Source organism: Myzus persicae, unplaced genomic scaffold (assembly GCF_001856785.1).
Source record: "Myzus persicae strain clone G006 unplaced genomic scaffold, MPER_G0061.0, whole genome shotgun sequence".
NCBI lineage: Eukaryota > Metazoa > Arthropoda > Insecta > Hemiptera > Aphididae > Myzus > Myzus persicae.
Window position 1 is genome coordinate 101483 of NW_019101707.1, and position 22140 is coordinate 123622.

The 22140-nt window shown below is 32.5% G+C and overlaps 1 protein-coding gene across 3 annotated transcripts in view; it reads right to left on the bottom strand.

Annotated features, from left to right (window-relative positions):
* Positions 1-886: 886 nt before the first annotated feature.
* Positions 887-22140, bottom strand: part of LOC111030197 — a 35191-nt gene continuing 13937 nt past the window's right edge. Inside the window, exons 1-3 of one of the 3 annotated variants that reach the window (XM_022309593.1) lie at positions 6203-6324; positions 4737-5033; positions 887-2165 (exon numbers count right to left, since the gene is read on the bottom strand). In XM_022309593.1, the coding sequence (XP_022165285.1) occupies positions 1605-2165; positions 4737-5024 (849 nt within the window). In that variant the 5' untranslated portion in view covers positions 5025-5033; positions 6203-6324 and the 3' untranslated portion in view covers positions 887-1604. Of the gene's footprint in view, positions 2166-4736; positions 5034-5106; positions 5186-6202; positions 6325-22140 lie in introns of those variants that run through there. The other 2 variants (XM_022309592.1, XM_022309591.1) reach the window with 2 other exon arrangements.

A 22140-nucleotide genomic window follows, 5' to 3' on the forward strand; every position in this document is an offset into this window, starting at 1 on the left:
AATTGTATACCTACACCAATTAAAACTCTGTAAGCTATTATGACAATTCAGACTTCATATAATCATATTAAAATATCAATGTGAACATGTGTCACTAAAAAATTGAATTTTTATTTTTTATACGGGTAGAATAAGATATTAAACTAAATTAACAAAATACAGAATTGTCTACGAGTTTACAATGCACAACTGTCGCAAGTTAACTGAAGTCTGAGATCAATGATAAATTAGAGTGCCAATCGGTTGTTGTTTTTGGAATTTGTATTAGACTTTTTTCAACCACCGTTAGAGGTACTGGGACTGAGTCCCTCTCACTTTAATCTGCTTCTTTAACTACTATACCTATAATACATTTATTTTTTCATTCAAAATGTCCATAGTTTGCTTCTTTTTAGTAACTTTTGATATCTAGTTGATATTTTTAAGTACACCACCATGTTTTAATTAATTAAATTTAAATTTTACCAGTACCATACAAACTGTATGCAAAACATTTTGATTTCACTAACTAGTTCCTTACAACAATTGTTGGGAAATAAATTCAAAGTCTAATTTCATAATTTGTATAAATAAATTTATATTATTAGGTATAACAACAGATATACATATATATATATATTACTTATATTTATAAATACTATAAAGTAATAATTACGAATTACTGTTACATGGTGTACATAGTGTACATATTTTAGTCTTAATATTTATTAATAAATTAAAAAAAAAACAATATTTAATTAAAATAATTTATATGGGTGATAGATGTAATACAATTATTCTATTAAAATTAAAAGTAAAAGCATGAAGTGTATAAGAAAAAAAAATTGTCATAAATTAACACAATTACATAACAGGTAATAATATATAACATAACTTAGAGAATTTACCCAAGCATAAGTGGTTATGGAATATATTTTATAATATTATGTAGGCAACAATAAAGGATACGAACATACAAGAATTTCTAAACTCATAAAATGTCTTATTAATGACAGTCATTATAATATAATATTATATTTAGGCCTAATGCATAATTAAATAATTTCGTTCAAGAATCATAATTATTGTTGTTTACAACTAACTAGTTAGGTGTGCCATATAACATACATTTTTATTAAACAGTATACAATCATTGAACAACACTCATTTACCGTCGATGACATAACTATTCTTAAGCTTAACATAATATCACGACTTGGATTTTTATATATTTAAAACAATACATTTCTATATTATTATCATTATTGTAGTATACGGGATCATAGTTATAACTTTTACTCCCACGTTCGACATGAACGACATCCTACTACAACAAACACTACTTACAATTAATACCGTATATTATTATAGTATCAGTATGTGACATTTTCCGGCGCGGACTAGGATAAAGAACATTATATTATATTGTATACTTATAAAAGGATAAAAGGGTTCTATCGGAGCAAGACACACGTCGAGTGTATTGGTTTTAATTTTTAGTTAAATAAAAATAATAATATATTAACTGCGAAAAAAAACTGACTATGTACAGAGATCCCTATATTTTAAAATAATTATATTATGATGTACGCCTCCGCCCGTCTCGGTCACGTTTACCGAGTCGGTCAGGGTGCGTCGAGCGGCACCATCGCCGGAGTTGGCACGAGACTCTGCAGCGACAGGTATCTGGACCGGTCGGATACCTCGACGTTGGTGATGTGCTCGAAGCAGCACGGCGTCGATATGTGCGACTTGTCGGGCAGCCGGCGGACAGGCGCCGGTCTGGGTTTCTGTTTCCTCGCGCTCTTCGACCGGTTTCCGGGGCCGGACAGCCGGATGTTCTCCGGGTCGGAAGTGAGCCGTTCGATGTTCGACCACAGCTGCTGGGCGGCTTCCGAACAGTCGAAGCTCAATCCGATCAACTGGGTGTGGTCGGTGGACAGGCACATGGTGTGGAACCCCTGGCTGGAGACCTTGTACGAAGTCAAGTTGTCGATCGTGTCCCGCCACAGGGCGAAGCACGTGCCGCGCTCCACCAGAAGGATCTGGATGCGGGGCTTGTCCCTGGACTTGGTCTCACCGCTGTCGTACAGCACGACCGGGATCCCGGTGAACTTCAGGTCCCAGCTGGATTCCGGCGACGAGTTGTGCACGTACAAGTTGGCCATCGATCCGCACACGTACACCTGTAACGGTTGTTGACGGCATTATAATATTGTACAATTTCACAATTTGTGCATAATGGGAGGTGGGGAGGCAAGATATATTTTCATAGAGCTTCAGTTGCTGGCTTGGGTTTGGACTTTGGAGAACATAGGGTGAGGTCTAAGCTTCGGTGACATCGATCACTATTGTGATCGACAATATTTCAGTGTAAGTTGTGTTGCCTATGTGAATCGCCCGTATCACAGATGTAATAATTTATTTTATTCGAGTGACACAGTAAATTATTCGACATGTCAATCATTTATCACGAATGAGTAATGCAAAATGTCTATATATTATTCATATAAACTAGCACGTTGATGCATGAGTTGCTGTTATGTGTTTACGTTTTCGGTAATTGAACACGTCGTTATAATGGTGATTTAGCATACCACATTATTGCATGCTCTTACTAGCATATCAAGATTCCTCTCTCTTCTTATGTATTACTTAATTCTATACAAATTATGTTTATTTTGATTTAATTAATGGATTGTTTATTTAGGTTAATGAAATTACAGTTTTAAATTATTGCGTTAATTTTGGCTTATTAGTTATTATTACCTGGTCATTAGAAATGTTGTATGATTATAAATAGGTATTAACAATCCTGTTTCATTGAAATTTATTTCAGCTAATCAATTACAACAAACTTCATTGATAATAGATGATACGTATAGAAACTTACCTATAAGCTTATATCTGGTATACGAAGAAAAATTTGAAATTGGAGAAAATTATTTATTTGACGTTTTCTATCTTATTTTTTATTTTGATAAATACACAAAGATTCAAAGAACACTGTAATAATCATTTAAGTATTTAAATATTTAGGTACATATTTTTCATACAACCAAACCTTTATAATATATTATCAAAATAAGTTATAATTACACGCAATGTATAATCACTCATTTGTAATTTACGATTTTTATTTAAACGATACAGTTATCACTTAATGGTATAGTTATACCGTACATTAAAACAAACAAAAAAACAATAGTATATTGTATATCAGGTATATTAATTTAAGTGTTATTAGTCTTTTCTTTGTTAATTAATGGCTAAAATAAAATGTCACGATTAACACACGACCTTTGTTTAGTTCACTTTAACAATAAATTTGTATGCCTGCATGCAATGAATCGATTATAGTTTATAAATATCTTTTATAATATTATAATGACAACTTTGTCTAGGAATTTTTTAATTGATCACATAAGGGTTCAGCGAACCACATAATATAGACAAATTGTAGTTATCATGATAATTATTGACAATCATTATAAATGAACTATCAAAAGAGATGGTTGCAAAAATAATTAAAAATAAAATCGCGTTAAATATATACCACATAAATTCAGTACGTGGTATACGGTATAGTGTACCTACGCGTCTTACGACACGCACCAAGCAGTGCGTTATCGGTGGTAGCCAGTATAGGCTTGTAACTAAGAGAGACATGTAATCGTACACTACAGGTAATATTTTACTCGAGTAATACTATAAATTTAGCAGATAATACCGATTGTCTTATTCGTTTATGGTGTTAGTGAACTAAAATTAATTCTTTAAACATTTGACACGCATAATCCCAACGTATCGAGTTTTCATTAAAATATAATATAATCCCAAACCGGCATTGAATAGTCTGCATGAACATACTCAACAATTCGACATAACTATTACGCGCTGTATTATAACCGATTATAATATACAATCTCGTTTGTTTTGATTTCAATACATATTTTATAATATATTCATATAGAATAATTTGATAATAAGTCCAGTTAATGAATAAACTGTATATGTACACGTTTTATGAATACGAATTATTATAAGTTGAACTACATAACCTTGTTTTACAACTAACAAGTTTGTACTGATATTTTTTTTAAACGAATATTATAAAGTAAGACATGCATAAGATAAATTAACTTGCTAACATCAATTTGAATGTTTAACTAAGAAAACACTTCTAGACTCTAGTTGTATACTTAATTGTTACTTGTGTGACAAGCGACAACTACCATTACAAAAAAGGTTTTTAATGGATTTACGACCGTTATTGTAATATAGTTTAATCAAAAATGCGCATTTGATTACATTTAGATGAATATTTAAGTGTGCTGACGTTGGTACCTCATACTGACATCCAGTCATTTGCCATATAATAATTACGTATTTACGTATGTGTTGTAAAAAAATAAATGCTGAAAAGTAGTTGTGAATTTTCAAAATGTTATTAAGTTGTTATTTCAATAAATAAAATATAATTATTGATTATGCGCCTACCTTCCTATAGTGTTCAGGAGAATAGAAAAATATATTCAACAGCAGGTAAGTATTATATTTTTAGCTTAGTTGGTTTAAAGTGTTTCTTTAAACAGATTTATAAAGATCTTATTCTTTTTTCATTATTTTTAATAAAATCTTATATAAAAAAAAAAATTGAATAATCTTATAAACAAACTAAAACTATTTTTGAAAATATATTTTGCCTTGACAGAGTTTTGAAAATGTCAAATGTATTTTATAAATGTAGTAGATACCTGTGTTTTTAAGCCTTTATAACAGGACTGCACCTGAAGTTGATCCTTGTCTGAAAGTTCAGCACTCTCTACACTGCTAGCGCTGCTGCTGCTGCTGCTGCTGCTGCTGCTACTGCTGCTGCTGCTACTGCTACTACTGCTGCTACTAATTCCCATATGCGAATCCATATTTTCCGGGAAATTACCACGGAGAGGCTGTTGTTGATCTTGTCTGTCCACGTTGATCAATGAACAAGCTGCATATCCCGATGAAATCGAACTCGGGGACACTGCAACGCCAGGTGGCATGTTTGGATCCTAGACAAATAGAAATATTAGAATTAGAAATTATTATTAAAATATACATTAGTTTCTCACAGCACATACTCACAATACTGTAACAAGTATTCTAAGTTCTAACCCTACCTACAGTAACCGATGAAAAAATATATTTTTATATAAATTGCTCTTCTAAACTGTCAATAATTGAAATTTGTATTGGTATAAGAATAAATTATAAGTAGTATAATAGTGAATAGGTAATTAAGTATTTGTCATTATTTATTCTTGGTATCGTTTTTGTTTTCGTTACACAATCCTGTTTAAAGTATTGTGTTTTGTATCAACACCCTTTTTCACACTTCAGTAATCAGTATATTACGATAATGATATCGGTTGAGTCGTTAAGACTTTATACAGAGACTATTATTCCAACAAGCCTATAGTATAATAGGTGTACAAAAAATGAATTTTCAATTAGTGAGAAATGCAGTGGGAATATTATATATGGAACAGATAAAAAAATCAAGTTCAATTAAGACGGCTTCTCTCCTCTTTCTCGCTCAAGCAAACTGGTCACAAACTCGCAAGAATGCAGTCATTCGAGTAAATAAAATTATAAACATTACAGCCTACCAAATGCACAACGTTCAAATAATAACGGTACGAATATTATATATAATATGTTGGAACGGAATTATTATGATGAGAATCTAATGCACATTTCATACAAGTAACGGCGGTGATGAACACCGTGACGTTAGATATTGCAATGTCATAGGTCATAATAGTATGTCAAATGTATACACATTTTACAATATGTGTGCAATGTGCGAACAACGTTCACAAATGACAATGCCGTTAATTATGTAATACATTTTATAGGCTCTTGGCAGATTTATTTGAATTGGAAACCTTTAATAGCATATATATATATATTATTATGTAATATAAGTTTATTGATCAAGTATCAACTCGCTGTTAAAATTCAACTGGTCTTTTTAACGCAACTGTATAAACTTGCTAACCTAATCGTCTTGAAATACTCGTATTATTTGACATACACAGTAACGGAATAATTTTTTTAATCACTTGCATGCAGGTAAATACGTCATATTATAATAATCTCAGGCATAAGTTCGCGGTGAAAACTAGACGATAAGTTCAAAAAATAAAACGAAGTAGAGCTATTTAGATGAAAACCTTACCTAATCGAGAGACGTCTGTTAATTTAACTCATCACCGAATTGAGTCATCAGTCTATTGTCTTATCGATGACGGGCAGACGGGAGAACACCATCAATACCATAATACTATTAAATTATAACACTGCAGGTGCAGTTGAACATAACATGATATTACAGCATAAGTCGCACGCCGAAACCGCCGAAATGTTAGAGTGTTGATTGAACCGATTCAGCATGGAATTCGACTTATACTCGCGGTGTTATTAGACGTTCGAAATGTAGAGCGTCTCGAAGTGAACCGCTCGTATTTATGTGCAACGATTGTACTCGCGAATCACAATAACAGAGAAATTCGACAAACGGGCGACACGCAGAGAATTTAGTGCGTCATGTGTTTTTTTATTGACGTACATATTATAGTAAACGTGTTGTCCTAGTATCAAAATCCATATCATAGCAAATGCGAGTAATAAAAATTATTATTATCGTTTCCTCCAGCTGGTGACAAACACGATTTCCACGACACAAACTGATATCACATAACGGCAGTTCGCGTCGCATGCAAGAAACATGTCCGATCGCAGTTTATAATGATAATATTATGAAGTATGTGTTTTGATAACATTGGTACATACGTCACAAAGAATTAACGAATTTACAATATTTTCCGGTAGAGGGTCGTACCTTCAGTAGTATCGGTACTGCATGGCGATTATCAAGAAAAAACTTGAATGCGCGAACATTATTTTTACCTGCAGGGGTGACTAAACTGCGACTCTTGCAATCGACTAATGCAACTCTATCTTACCGTCGATAACTTAAATCTTAAAATTAGCTTTCAACGACTTTTCTACATATTAAAAAACACATAAGATCGGCAAATCATTGATACCGAAGTTACAAAATACAAAAATCATTGCATCTTCGGAAGACTTTTAACTATAAGACACATATTCAATCAGGTACCTAGGTGTATATTCCCGATCAAGGGTATACCTACTCACATACACCGAGTTACACCAAGCATCTTTTTTTAATAGTAAAATCCTTCGAATTTAATAAATATATTTAGTATGAATAATTAATATAATACTGTATATTTCTAGCATGTATTGTTTTAGGAGGATCGTTTGGATTATTTTTGATAGGGCTAAGCTCACAGAGCTCACGCCACTGTAGTAAACAACACAGCATCGTTTAAATACATTATATTATTGTTGCCATCTAGTCGGGTGTAGGTTCTAATAATAATTTATTATATTCTACAATTTAATAATGCTGTAGGTTCATCATGGGGGTGGATCTGTAAATGAAAAAAGGAAACTGGACACACAATATGCACTTGTCCTCCAATAGTTGTATAAATATAATATAAAATAAATATTTGTCGTTTTTAAAAAGTGATTAACCACAGTGAAACACAAAATACAGCAATAATAAAATCCAATTACCTATAGTAGGTAGTACAGTTTTATTTTAATCAACATATTTTGTATACTTGTTTAGGGTTTTCCAAAGGGGGAAGGGTGGAATAATTTTATTTAACAGTAAAAACAGTAAAAAAAATATATATTATACCTATCGTAACTGTATATAGCTATTATTTATTAAAATGTGAAAACGTTTATAATAACAACTTGGCACAATCCGGAAGTTAATTCCGGACCACGCCGGATGCAGGTTCACTTTTTTACACCATTGGCACTTAAAGTGTTCATAAAAGTTTCGATGCAAATGTCACTTTTGTATTAAGTATAGACTTATAGTGTAGGTATACATTTATTACATAATATTACATCAATTAATGTCAAATTTCCACCGAATGAGCTGTATAGATAGTTCCATACGGTAAACCTAATTGCCTAAATCGGTTGAATACTTAAATTCGTTTCAACGATAAAATGGCCTGCCAAGCGGTGTATCAACATTTCGAACTTTAATGGTGCATTATATCATGTGAACCAATTTCTGCGGCTGGACTTAACGTGAAATACAATAATGGTTCAATTTACCTACCAACCTGCCTACGTAAATTCAGTACACGTCGAGAGCGTATAATAAAAATATGACATGGCACAAACCCATTTGAATGTATTCCAACGACAGAATAATGATCGAGATAACATGCTATTATCGAGATAATAATATTATAGTGTAATAGTACTTGAAATCGCATCGATATTGTTATTGACATAAAGCGATTTATTTAAATTACGTAAGTGTCTACGTGTATGACTCACCATAAATTCGCGCAGATAATTGTTTCAATTCGCAAATGCAATAATGATAATCAATAATGTTATTAAATATTAATTGACGCGTGTACGTAGGTTCAAGCCCAGCATTGATTAAAATATATACAATTGTATAGTCAATCAATGGTACAAGGCAGCATATTATAACACACGAATTATTGGTACAGACCTATCTGAATCGGATTCGATGCGTTTATTTTGGCACAAGCTCGCCCAGGCCAGCTGGTCGTGCAGCCGTGAGATGTAACATCCGACTTCTAATTGTATTTGGCGGTATTATTATTAATAAAAAAAAAATAATAAAAACAACAAACGACGACAATCATTACGAACTTGACCGCCAATTAACGGGGTTTTGCGTTTACTTACGCCGGGCGCAGTAGGTAGGCACTCGTTGTCGCGTGCGGCCGACCAAAAACTAGGCCGATTCCTGCTAATTGTTATCGTTGTATAAATCATTTATTATGACCGCCGACTTTAATAATTATTATCATTATTATGATATAATTTCGAAAACAGTTCGGACAGGTTTTGGTTCGATAATTATTCGTATACACGCGCTGCAGCCACCGCAGGCTCGTTTCCCGTTTTTATTATCACTATCGTTATTATTATTATTCCCTCGACGTCCTAAAAAAAAGAAAATAATAATAAAAAATATTCGTTGAATTTTATTTTTTCCTGACGACGGACGCGTTGAGACAATAAAACTGCAGCGTATAATAATACTATTATATTGTAAATAAAGCGAATAAAAAAACGTCCGCAGCGATAAATATTATATGTTCTGAGAATCTACAACCGATATTATTTTACTATCGCCACACTCATATGCGTGTGTGTGTGTGTGTGTGTGTGTGTGTGTGTGTGTGTGTGTGTGCGTAGCTTAGGTATATTATTTTTGTATATAATATAATATTGTACCCATACGTTGCACTCGATCCCGTTTCGCGGAACGATCTATTTGAACAAGATGCATTTTCAATTCGGTACGCAAAAATCGTCGTCCCGCGTGGACCGTATACAAACAACGCCTTCCAATAGATATATATTATGTATAATAACAATGTGAGGTGTTGTGCCTATTTAGGTACTATAATGTGATATTAACTAGGTATATGTAATAATTGACCGTGAAGCGAAAAAAAAATTGGCGAGCTGTGGAAAGCACTCGAAAAAAATCCGTAAACGTGACCAATGGGAGACGATATTGTCGGTGCCCATTATCACTATATCGAGTTGCCTACCTATATAACACGTCGTGTATTGGACACTCTACCTACATATGTCGCATGTGTGTCACTCGGACAAGACGGCGGAGGAAATGAATAAAAGAAACGAAAGAAAAATCTCCCATTGTCAGCTGCACGGTCATAATATTAATATAATAACACATATAATATATATTTTGATTGTACTGAAAATTTAGTAGTAGTGCAAAATGCACCAGTCGTCTGTCCGTTGGTGACAGATTTTTTTTTTATTATATTTCATTCGTTTCTTTGGTCTTTTATCGTACGTCTAAACTGTAGTCTGTAATATACAAAATATAATAGGTACTTATTGCCACTGGATAAAATCGTTTTTAACGACGTATTATTGTATTATATTGTCGGGCTTTACAAGAGATATCAAACCCGATAACGTATATCAGTACATTGTAAACTCACAACGGCTGATAATCCATAAATAGTGGCGTCAGACCTCAGAAGTATTATAAAACATTTAAAACTCCATAATCGAATAGTGTTGATTTAATAATTATCTACATTTTGCTCGCTGTATCATTATTAATTGTGATTTATATTGTAGGTACAATGTACATGGTAAGTAATATAGTACATGACATGGTTTTCGGTTACGTTTATAATAATACAGTGGTCATATGTCAAATTATGTATACAATTAATGTATATAGTGTATACTGTATTATATGGTGTGTAAAATGTATAAATATAATAACATGTATCAGACATTTTTTTTTCTGTACAAAAATGTAGTGAATAACATAGAAGTGGAGTTTGTTAATTTTATTCGAGATTCGATTATTAGTATTTATAATTATAAGCCGAAATTAAAAATATACAGTTGAGAAGAAGTATTTACTATGGTTAACCGTTACAGGAATACTTTAAAAATTAATAATTTTAACAACACTAGAAAGTTGCATATTAAACAACAAAAGTGGGATTATTACATTATTCGTATTAACTTGATGAAAAGTCAATAAACTATAAAAATAATTGTCTTTTTTATAATTTATTATGCATTCTAATTTCTAAGAAACTAAGATGAAATTGTTTCTCGGTTAATAAATTATTGTTTTTGATAACAATACAAATATTTTTTAAGTTGCAATAATAATGATTTAAAACAACCTTGTTCGTACTCAATACTTTAAAAATATTTTGTTACTTGTCAGTTGAGTGTTTTCAGTTATGTACTATAAATTATAACAAATTATTAAAATTTATTTTTAATGATAACGTATTTACCGGAGTCAACGAGAACAACAATTTCATAAAAATAAGTTTTAAAGTTTATTTAGTTGTTTTCACCTTGCATCTATAAATATGTTACCAGACTCCTGGTTTTATACATTCATAGGAGTTCTCAAATTATTAACAACTTGACATTCTTAGTATTGGCCGAAACACTAAATTTCTCTTGTCACATCTTATATCCTATATAGTATGCCAGTATGGTGTCTTATTTCAACTATAATATTGCACATTTCTTGTCATATCAATAGCTCATATCTCCAGAGTATATCATAGTAGATGAGCTAGAATTTCAATATTCAGTGGGTAAATAGTATGATATATTTACGACACATAATAGTGTGTTGTTGTATTGTCTACAGGACTGCACATGATGGCTCCGAGTGGTTAAACTTTCAGAAATTCCTTTGTACCTTTTCGGAAAATGATTTCTAATTGACAAGATCAACACATCGGATCGTGAGTCACAAGTTAGCCCTTAGGTAAGATATTTTTCAGTTTATAATATTTATTATCAGAGACCTGGACACCTGATATGACCGAATATATCAAGAAAAAATAGAGAGCTATGAGGACGCGATCGTCGTCCACTGAACCCAAAGTTATTTTGTATTAGATATTTTAGCTCTCAGCAATCCGTAAAACACGCATGACAACTAAGTATGGTTAGGTAGGTAGGTATAGGCAGGTATAGGTAGGTGGTAAGGCTTTAAAAATGTATCGCCCGACGACCGGCGGGCAGACGACTTGTTCGAAACGTATCCCACGTAATATGTTCGAAATAAAAAACAGTCGAAACAGGTTTTCGCGGAGTTCATGGTCCAAGGCCGGGATGTGTTTTTTCTTTCGAAAACCGATTTTTGGCTCTTGTAGTGTCCACTGGATCGCGGGGGAAGCGAAATTTAAATCAATTGCAGCTAAAAGCCCAAGACCGGATGGTGTACATTACGTTACACATACATACCAGATTTATACCTTGAAAAGGCGTCTATAAAAAATAACATACACAGTATAAAACAGTACACTAAAAAATTGGTATGCAAAATTGATTCAGTTTTTTTTATTGTCTTATAGGTACATTTATACTATGCATACTCAAATTGGAGAGTTTTTTCTCACACGCTCCCGCAACTGCTGTAGTCAAATACTATGTTTTTCAAGGTAGTATTCGAACCAAAACGACTACTCCGGTACATACATTGAGAAATATGTTCCACCGAATTTTGTTATTTGCATCATTAATAATAATGGTATTAAATTATAATATTATGAATCTATAAGACATTAAACAGCCCAAGGGCAGAGGAAGACAGTCGCGGCATAATATTGTTGTTTTGGCAGCGAATTCATATATACAGATAAAATAGTAATAATGTCGTAAATGTTGCGCCTAAAACCATAATCCGTGAGAAAACAATTGTTCTCCCGCCGATAATAATAGACATTTCGGTTTTGTGTGTACGAGTACATGTTACCGACACTTTTTTTGAGCATAGAATCATTATAAATAATTATTGTGAGTACCGAAAAATATCTTTTACGTACTATTCGCACCTATATAATAATACACTAAGTAGGCGAGTAATAATATAATATGATCAGATTTTCTCCGGAACAAAGTGTATACATATTAGCAATAATGCTGATATTAATATCAAATTAAGCCGGAGTTTATTTTATTTCGGTGTAAATAACAAAACCGTATTTACAAACGTTGTTTACTATAAAATTGACACGGGTTATAATATATTATGGACACTTACGACTGGACGATTTCTTTTAGTTTTTTTTTCTCTTTATTTATGCCCGACAGACGGACCACCGGGTTGTGAATAATTAGAAATCGTCTACAATTGACTGGTAAATGATAAGAACGGAAACCAGAAGCGACGATAAAAAACCGTCAGCGCGTCGGAGTAGAAATGTATATAAATATAATATATAGGTATGTAGAAGATTCCTCTACGATGACTTGTGCGAAAAGGTGTGGTACACACAAATCACAATGCGGTCGGTGAGACTACGCAATAATACATTAATAGGTACTTACCTATACATATACTGTATCCGATCACGTCATTATTGAGTACTAGAATTTTGATAATTTACAAGGGGGACGTAGAATAAAAATGGTTGGAAACCCCTGGTATAAACGAAACAGTCAACGAAAACACTCGCTGGTCCATCAGCACACCACTGGAATTGGCCGAGTTAAAAATTTTCTAATTTTGGTGCAACTATACTTTGGAAAATGAGTACCCGATTGTAAAGTAAAAACTAAAAATATTTAACACTAAATTCGAAACCCACCCTAAAAAATCCAACCTATACGGACTGCAGGGTAGGTATATAATATCTATTGTCGTTGTCTACCTGCAGGCCCCTATCTCATTAACCAGAGTGCGTAAACAAGTAATATTACCTTTAATCATTCAGGTACTTATTTCCAAGGCTAAGCAAGTTAACTAATTTTTATAACTCGTCAAGTAATGTTAATATAGACGAATTTAAGTTAAGTTTAAAGTTAAAAGTTTATTTGCAAAAAGTAACTTAACTTACCTAGTTAAAAATAAGTTAATTTTTTTCATGTAAAATTAATGATCATACCTTTTCATTAAAGCCAACAAATAACATAATAAGAAATCTTACTATTTTTTTAAAAATGTATGTCATCGTATTAATACAGTAGGTACTTATAAACTTCAATCAACTAAAAAATTCAACAAAACCAATAAATTATTTTAATGAATTTTTGTTACTTACAACTTACAAGTTATTAGCTCGTAAATCGTTTCATACATTTTACTGATGGATAGTGGAACTTATTAGTTATTACTTATTACGTTATTTTAATACCTATTGAAATCTCAAACACACAAATAATGCAAAACACTTGTGACAGTTTACAATTTAGAACTTATTTAGAATATAGAATAAAATAACTAATAACATAAAAAGTATTTGATTTTCTAGGTGATTATATTTTTTTTGTACACTACACATATAAAAATCAAAATATAATTTTAAATCTACGGAATTTATATAATGAAAAATAAATAAATTAACCGAACTTTAAAATAAATAAATTAGGTAAGTTAGAAGTTACATGTGAAAATAAAAGTAACTTGGTTAAAATTAACTTAATTAATTAACTTTTTAACTCGTTAATGCCCAGCCTTGCTTATTTTACGATACACTCGCGAGCTGCGGAGGATTAACAAGAAACAATACAGCAGCAATAAGTAGCAATACCACCGAATTTCGGAGCAGACAATAATGATTGGTAGGTATACATATCATATTTTGTACACAGACACAATTATCGTCGAACAATAATTGCTTGACGATGCGGCGGCACGTAACTAAAAGTTAAAACGCACAATAATAATGTGATAGAAAAGAAAGAAATTGATGAGTTCGGTGAACCCCGTCGTTAGCCGGTTGTTTTAATCAAGAATGCGCCCCTCCAGGACACGCGGGTATGTATAGTTTTGGATTTATATGTGTATATATTATAATACCATTATTATTATTTTTCTGGTTTATTTTTCGACGTGTGCGCTTGCGTATATATAGTAATATCAATAACGTATTATATAGGTACCCGACAAGTACACATTGTTGTTCCCTTTGCAGCCACCCGAAATGTTCAAACCGGTCGCAGGCTCTGCGTGGTGCACACAATATTATATAATTTTTATGAAAAGGGCAGGGCACCTCTAATTCTGTGGAATTTCGACACGGTTGCTGTACGGCGGACGGCGGAAACGTGTGTACAACACGGTTTGTCTGTAAATGGGTAGCTCATAGTGGTGGCACTGTGACAGTGTAATACACGTACTGCTGCTGCTGCTGCTGCTGCTGCTGCGTATCATTATGAATATTATTATTATTATTTAAATAATATTGACGTATTATTATTACTGTTTACTACCCACCCGACACCTACTCGGATGACGCAAGAACCCCGCGGGACGTATACACTGTATGAAGTCGAGAGATTTGTGTCTTCCGAGATAATGCGTATGGATCGATGTACGTACATGTATATTATTTAAACATCGCAGCGAAGTGCAGCATTAATGCATTTTGGGGCTCACGTTTATGTCTTCAATACGATAATATGATGACATTCCAGAGATTTATCGAATTTTGCTTTTATTACGTTTTTAGAGACAAAGCGTTTCACTCATCTTGGGTTGTTTATGCTTTCTCACCATTATTATTTTTTTTTTTTTGCAGATAATACCTCTGTATGCTTTATGGTGCAGTATTTATATGAGTACTGATGATATGAGTATGAAAAAGTTGTACTTATAATAGTGTACCTATTACAAGAAATTGTTGTAAAGTACGACCTATCGTACACGAATTAAATGGTTCTAGCCCGTCCTCGTTAAACACAAATAGCCAAATATATCATTTTGAACTGTTGATCGCTGTCGATTAGATGGTTCACCCCAAACTCTTCACAGCGTAGATATTTATAACAATTCGCAACGCTCTTTATGACCATATATATAGACATAGACATGAACTCACTAAAACACAACGCGTCACGATGACACCATCATTATATCCAATACGCAATAGAGCACTTAGGTACATAACGATATTTGTTTTAGGAAAATCGATTTTTCACCGTGTTCATCCAATTATATATATATATATATATCATAATGTAGGAAATGTCTAAATTGTAATGGTTCGTTATATTTGCTTATTGTTGTGTTTTACCTTGAAATATCCCGAAAGACGATTGAAACGTCCATCACTTTGACAACCTTATAAAGTTATAACTAGATAATATTTATTACTTATTAAACGATTGAGTCTATTTCGAGAAGAACCGAAGCTATTTCTGGTTTAATTGGTAAATTAGTGATTAGTGTAATTACTTATTTAATTGTATTTTATAAAAATAAAAAAATATTAATTGACGGTCAACGGTCAAGGACAATTATAGATTATTAAGGTGTTACTGATCTAATTCTGTAGTTTAAAAGTGTCATTTTATTTTCTAACCTTTCAATAGTTGGATAATTAATTTTTCGTAAGATTAAATTAGAATTTACGTAAAACCTTGGACTGACTTTTATTTAAAACAAAATCTTATCAATTGTATTCTACGTGATTGACAAATATTTGTATATGTTATATTGTAAACATCAGTACATAATTCTTTCACAAATAATAATTATTCATAATATCAATGCATTTTAGAAAGTGGGCACTCATATAGCCATATTGCTAAAAGGCTTAAGCAATAAGTACTTTACTCGCTAATTGAAAAGAGTTCCAATGTAAAATAGTAATATAGTTAAAAATAATAAGGTTAAGGATATCATTTTTTTATAAGCGATATCAACTAAATATGTTACAAGATAAATTTTTGTGAATAGGAACAGTAGTACCTATATTGTAATTTAACCCTCATGGGTTAAAGTGTTCATACACTTTATTAAATAATAAAGTAATCAAACAATTGAGTTTATAATACTGTTGGAAAGTAAAAGTAATAACAACTTCAGTAGTTCAGTCGTTAATTATTTGTGACAGTAGTATAATAATAATACGCCTTAGATTTTGATCTTGTGAAAAAGTTATTACCTACGTAAACCTATTCGAAAATATTTTCAAAAGTGTTATAACATTTTTAACTTTTAATTTCTAAGATTAAAATTATTTTTTTATGTACGCCTAAACATTTAGTACCCAATAATTTGACTATACTATATATCAATTGCTAAAGCTAGGCTAGTCATTTATTTAATAAATAATAGTGTAACCTCATGATAATTGTCCGGCCATAATTAATATATTCACAAAAACAATAATTTCTTATACATTTAAAATATATAAAGTATTTCTAGTTTTAATTGATCATTAGTCATTTAAGTTTGTTAATAATTAGTCATTTAAGTTTGTTGATCATTAGTCATCGAAGTTTGTTGTTTATTCTTCAATATAATGATTAAATTAACGGTATCAATAATATTATAATTGGTACCTATTTATTTCAATAGGTACTATTAAAAACTCTGAGTCGTAAAATATTATCGATTCCGATTGTTTTATTCTGAAAGTTTTTATTTTCTTACACGAATAATATTATATTATTATATATCTCGGAGATTCTTAGCTAGGTGATTATTTTAGGTTTCATTAATTCCAAAAAATACATAGGTGTACTACCTACTGTCAATATTGAACTGCTGTCGGTGCGTCGCATCAGTTGTCAAATAAATCGGCGAGCAATCGTCCGAATTTTCCCGTTGACACTTTCCGCTGAATTTGTTGCATAGCAAATAGTAATATGATATGTATAATAATAATTATACTATGTATTACAAATCTTCAAAAATTGGTAAACGACAAGTGACGCCTGCGTATGCGGTGACAACATTTAATGTATTATTGTAATATTATGTACTATAAGTGTGCAAAACGAATACGGCGAGCACAACAGTCGGAAAACGTCTCTGCGACCCGTTATACGCTAGGGAAAACTGATGTTTTTCTTCTTCGGTCGTATCCAATATCGTATTATTATAACAATATTGTGCGCACCGGTAAAACCACATCACATGAGATGCACCGAGACCGGCCGACTGACTGACTGACTGACTGGTCGGCCCGAACGTTTTTTCATTGTATTTTTTATGATAAAAATGTACACAATATCGTACACGATATCATTACGGTGCCAGCAGTAGTATATTATAATAATAAGGTATTTATCGGCCGAGCGATGCACATTGTTGTACCCGATCCCCGGTGGCCGGACGGACGCAAACGTTTTATTATATTATTCTTTATTATATTGCGTGTATATGCAGGACAAGTGTACATTTCATAATATTATTGTTATTAGATATTTTGTCGAAACGTAGTAAATCACGTTATGATTAACGGGAAACGTTTTTTTTCTTATTCGTCGGGTAGTGAAAAGCGGTGGACGTCCTTCCCGCGGTGTGTGATCTGTCTCATGCGACGACGACCGACTGGCGACGACAACCTCATCCGCGAGCTGCAGGCGCTGCTCGGACTTCGAGGGTTCAATAATATTGACGACAACGGAGAATATGTTTATATTATTTTTATAAATTATTATTGTATGTGCTGTCGAACTGTGTGGTTGGCCCCGACAACTCGTATAATACCGTACAACGGTCGGACGAGACTCGTGAAAAAATACAGAATAATGTGAACGTTTAAGTCCCGGTTTGACAGCACGACCAAGCGATGAGCGATGACGAAAAAGGGTGTATGTCGATTGATGGTTCGATTTGAACACGAACCGTTTGTCGGAGCTGACTTGCGCTAAGGTGCAAACAAAATAAATGTGAAATCGCTTAAAAAGGCTGAACAACAAACGCCTGTGATAAGTGACAATTGAAAGCCTCAAAAAATGATCGACACAACGATCGTACGAATACGGAATACTAAAATATATTATACTAACCAAAACGGTCCTTTTCACTCCTAACTACTATTGGTCCGGACTAAAATATATTATACTAATCGACGTCTGTTTTGACTAGCGTGCGGCGGCCCGGCGGTACGTAACTAAAAGTTAAAACGCATAATAATAAATAATAATAAGTGATAGAAAAGATAGAAATTGATGGGTTCGGGACGTTCGGGTAGGTACACCAATAACTGGCATCAGGTTTGCAGGGTAGCCGAGAAGATATTATGGGGAATTGGGGAACAATTAATATTATTATTATTATTATGACGTCTCTCAATATTATTACTATGGACAGTTTTGTCGACTTTCACGTGACCGCAAAAAAATAAAAAACAGAAAACAAAAAAGGATTCCGACGATGAGCGCCGCCGCGCCGCCGGTGTAGTATAAACTATAAGTGTATAATATAATATTATTGCAGACGAGAAACCGGCACGTATTTCATTTCACACGAATACTATTTCGATGAAACTGCAGTGATTCATCTCGTCGTATGACACAGTGTATTATCAACGACTATACCTATATTATTGTAACGATAAAATGTATCATACAATATAAATAAGGATAACTCGTGCGTCCATTTGTTTTCTATTTCCCGATGTCCGATAAACTCGCACATCATATTATTCAGTCGTCGATGAATTGTCAATTATTTGCTTTCCCGTCGTACCCATTTTGGTATAGTGAGCGCCATATACGCGAGTATTATTATATTAGCCGATACTTATACGACTTACGAGACTGCACTCACTTTTCAAATAAATACCAATAATACACAACGTGGAAAATCGTATAAACATAAATATTTAAAATCAATAAGATACCCGTCCTGTACAATAGTAATTCGCCAGAAATGTCGGTTTGTCCTGTGTATCTGTGTATTATTATCAGTTATCATAAATTATAAATATTTCAAAGAAATTGAATATTAATATTTATCTATCTATAGTGAATACTGAATATACATATTTACTTACTATCTATAGTAATATTATTTATCTATTATTATTTATTAGGTATAACTGTCAAGATGTATACATCCTTGACATGCATTTTTTTATTTGAACAAGAAGTTAGTCATGAGGTCGTCCTAAATTTCAATCTCAATAAAAAGTTACGTAAAAATGTGGTGGTGAACCGAATTAATAAATCTATGAAATATTATTTGATTATTACATCCTAATTTGAGTGTGGTTTTTTTCGAACCTCGAATTTTAATTATAACCGTTCCCACGAAGGCTTTTTTTTTTTAAATTGGTAGTATTTAAGTACCTCATTTATAATCGAAGATATTTAAAGAGTTATTATGTCGCTGTTTTTGCCATAGATTATCCGCGATAATGCTAATTGCACACTTTCAATTTACGATCGTCGAACATAAACCGTAGATATACATAATAATATATTATATGTTATGATATTAAACATATTTATAGTTATTATTTTTATTTACATAATATAATCGAATTGTAATATTTTAAATGATCATTACGGCTTACGGTTTTAATGTCGTGATCAAAATATTATATTTTTAAATTAAATACAGCTTTGTTTTGACCATGTAAAAAATATTTAAATTTGTCGGTTGTCTTTGATTTATAAATATTACCATCTATATTTAGTATTATGTCTGTATACTCTCATATTGCATAAACAGCCATTTTTGTTAAATCATCTTCACCACTATTATCGCATGATTATTTATCATAAGAGAATACGTATATATACACTTTACAACAACCATATAACCATTCAAATCATAATGAGAAACGTCGTGTAGACTTTTTGAATGTATGATGTACTCGTAAATTATCGTTACACAATTAGTCAAAGGTGCAATAAAGACAATCGTCACGATTATATTATACCAGCGATAATTGTAAACACATATCGTCTTGATTTAGTGAGTGCGAGATCGATTATTATGTGCGTCCCCGCGGCTATAATAATAATATCATATTCGTAAAAATCTAATAAATTATATTGTACAGCAGTGTGCAATCCACAGCGCTGCAGGGCGATCGGCGGGACATAGAGTTTTGATTTTAGAGACTAGTAGCATTGATTGTCAGTTTTGTTTTTCGAGAATAAAAATGTTGTATACCTATATTATGATATTGTAACATTACAAAAATACAATGGCGGAAAAATGAGCTGAGTGAAAACACTTTTGATTATACACCCAACTCTATTAGAATAAGTTTCCACGTTTCCGAGTGTAAAAGAACAACAGTCGAAATATTCACACGGAGCTGTATATTATATACTAAAATATTTTGTTATGTTGTGCACCCGGAGAACATGGCCGCAACAGGAAATCTCACGCGGTTTCCTGTAAAAATTAAAACGCGGAAATTACACACACACGCGGCAGGAAAAACAACATGAAAATATATTATAATAATATAATATAATATATATAATGATCGTTCATTGTTGCACAGCTCACGCAGTACATCGTGTACCTCTCGTATTGGTATAGGTACATTTCGTATGAGAAGTACACATTATGTGCGCACATATTTCCATCTTCTCTCCCGGTAAATCCTCGACTATGCCGCTATAGCCTGCAGCTCCAGCTATTGTACGAGTATACCTGCAGCATTTATTATTTTGTTATAATAATATTATATTCGTAACGATTTTTTTTTTCACCGGGCTTTCTCATTTTGTACTCGAGGACGACATCGCCAGGGGGAAGACGCGCTATATTTTGCCGGGGCCTGCTAGGAATTATATTATTATAATAATATTGTAAAGTAGCGTTCCAACATCGTAGTCTACTCCGCATAATATATTTAAACAATAATAAGTATGTAATAACGATAGATATATACGGGCATACGGCAATGTCGTGTATATTGCGTGTCTATAGGCGGTGCGAGAGGGCATAGAAAACCCGGGCGGGCGCCTACACGAGCTGCTCAAATCTTCGTCCATTATAATAATTAATAATAATATACATCAATTACTAAACGTATATGTATAATATCATATTATTATTACATTATACGGCAGCAGTAGCCCACACACAACCGTCGTGTAGGCTTACCAACCATATAAGCGAGCGATCTCCGGTTTTTTTTTATATAGACCGTCGTTCTATAGCCCGTAACTATATTATAATATTATTGTTTATACTCCATAGAATTATTACTTGTAATTGTCCGGCAAGAAATCCGTACACTTGGTGCACTCGTGATTTTTAAAAGGTTCAGTAAATCGTTTTTGAAATCATTGCAGATGAAACATAATGTGACGTGCCATAATGACATAGTGTAGTATAACATTTACTTGTGTATTGTACATATATATATATATATATTAATATATTGGATAGATATATCCGCCTTTAAAAATATGTATATATATATACATCTAGCTTGTACTATTTGAGTAGTTGATTTATACAAAATCGATAATATTTGACAACACCATAAGCACTGCACCCCACTTATTAGATCCGAATTGGTTCAATATATACATACAATATACACATATTATTGTCATAATATACAATAAAATGTGACTATTGGCACATCGAAGGTTTTTAAAATACTTTTAAAAGTCGTCGATGAGTGATGACTCCAGTCTATAATATAGTGTATATATATAGTGTATCGTATGTTTGTACCAATACGCATTGCATACACTGATAATATAAAGGCCACGTCTATAATACCTACTCAATCATTAAAAACCAAAACCACTTTCAGGGGAATATCT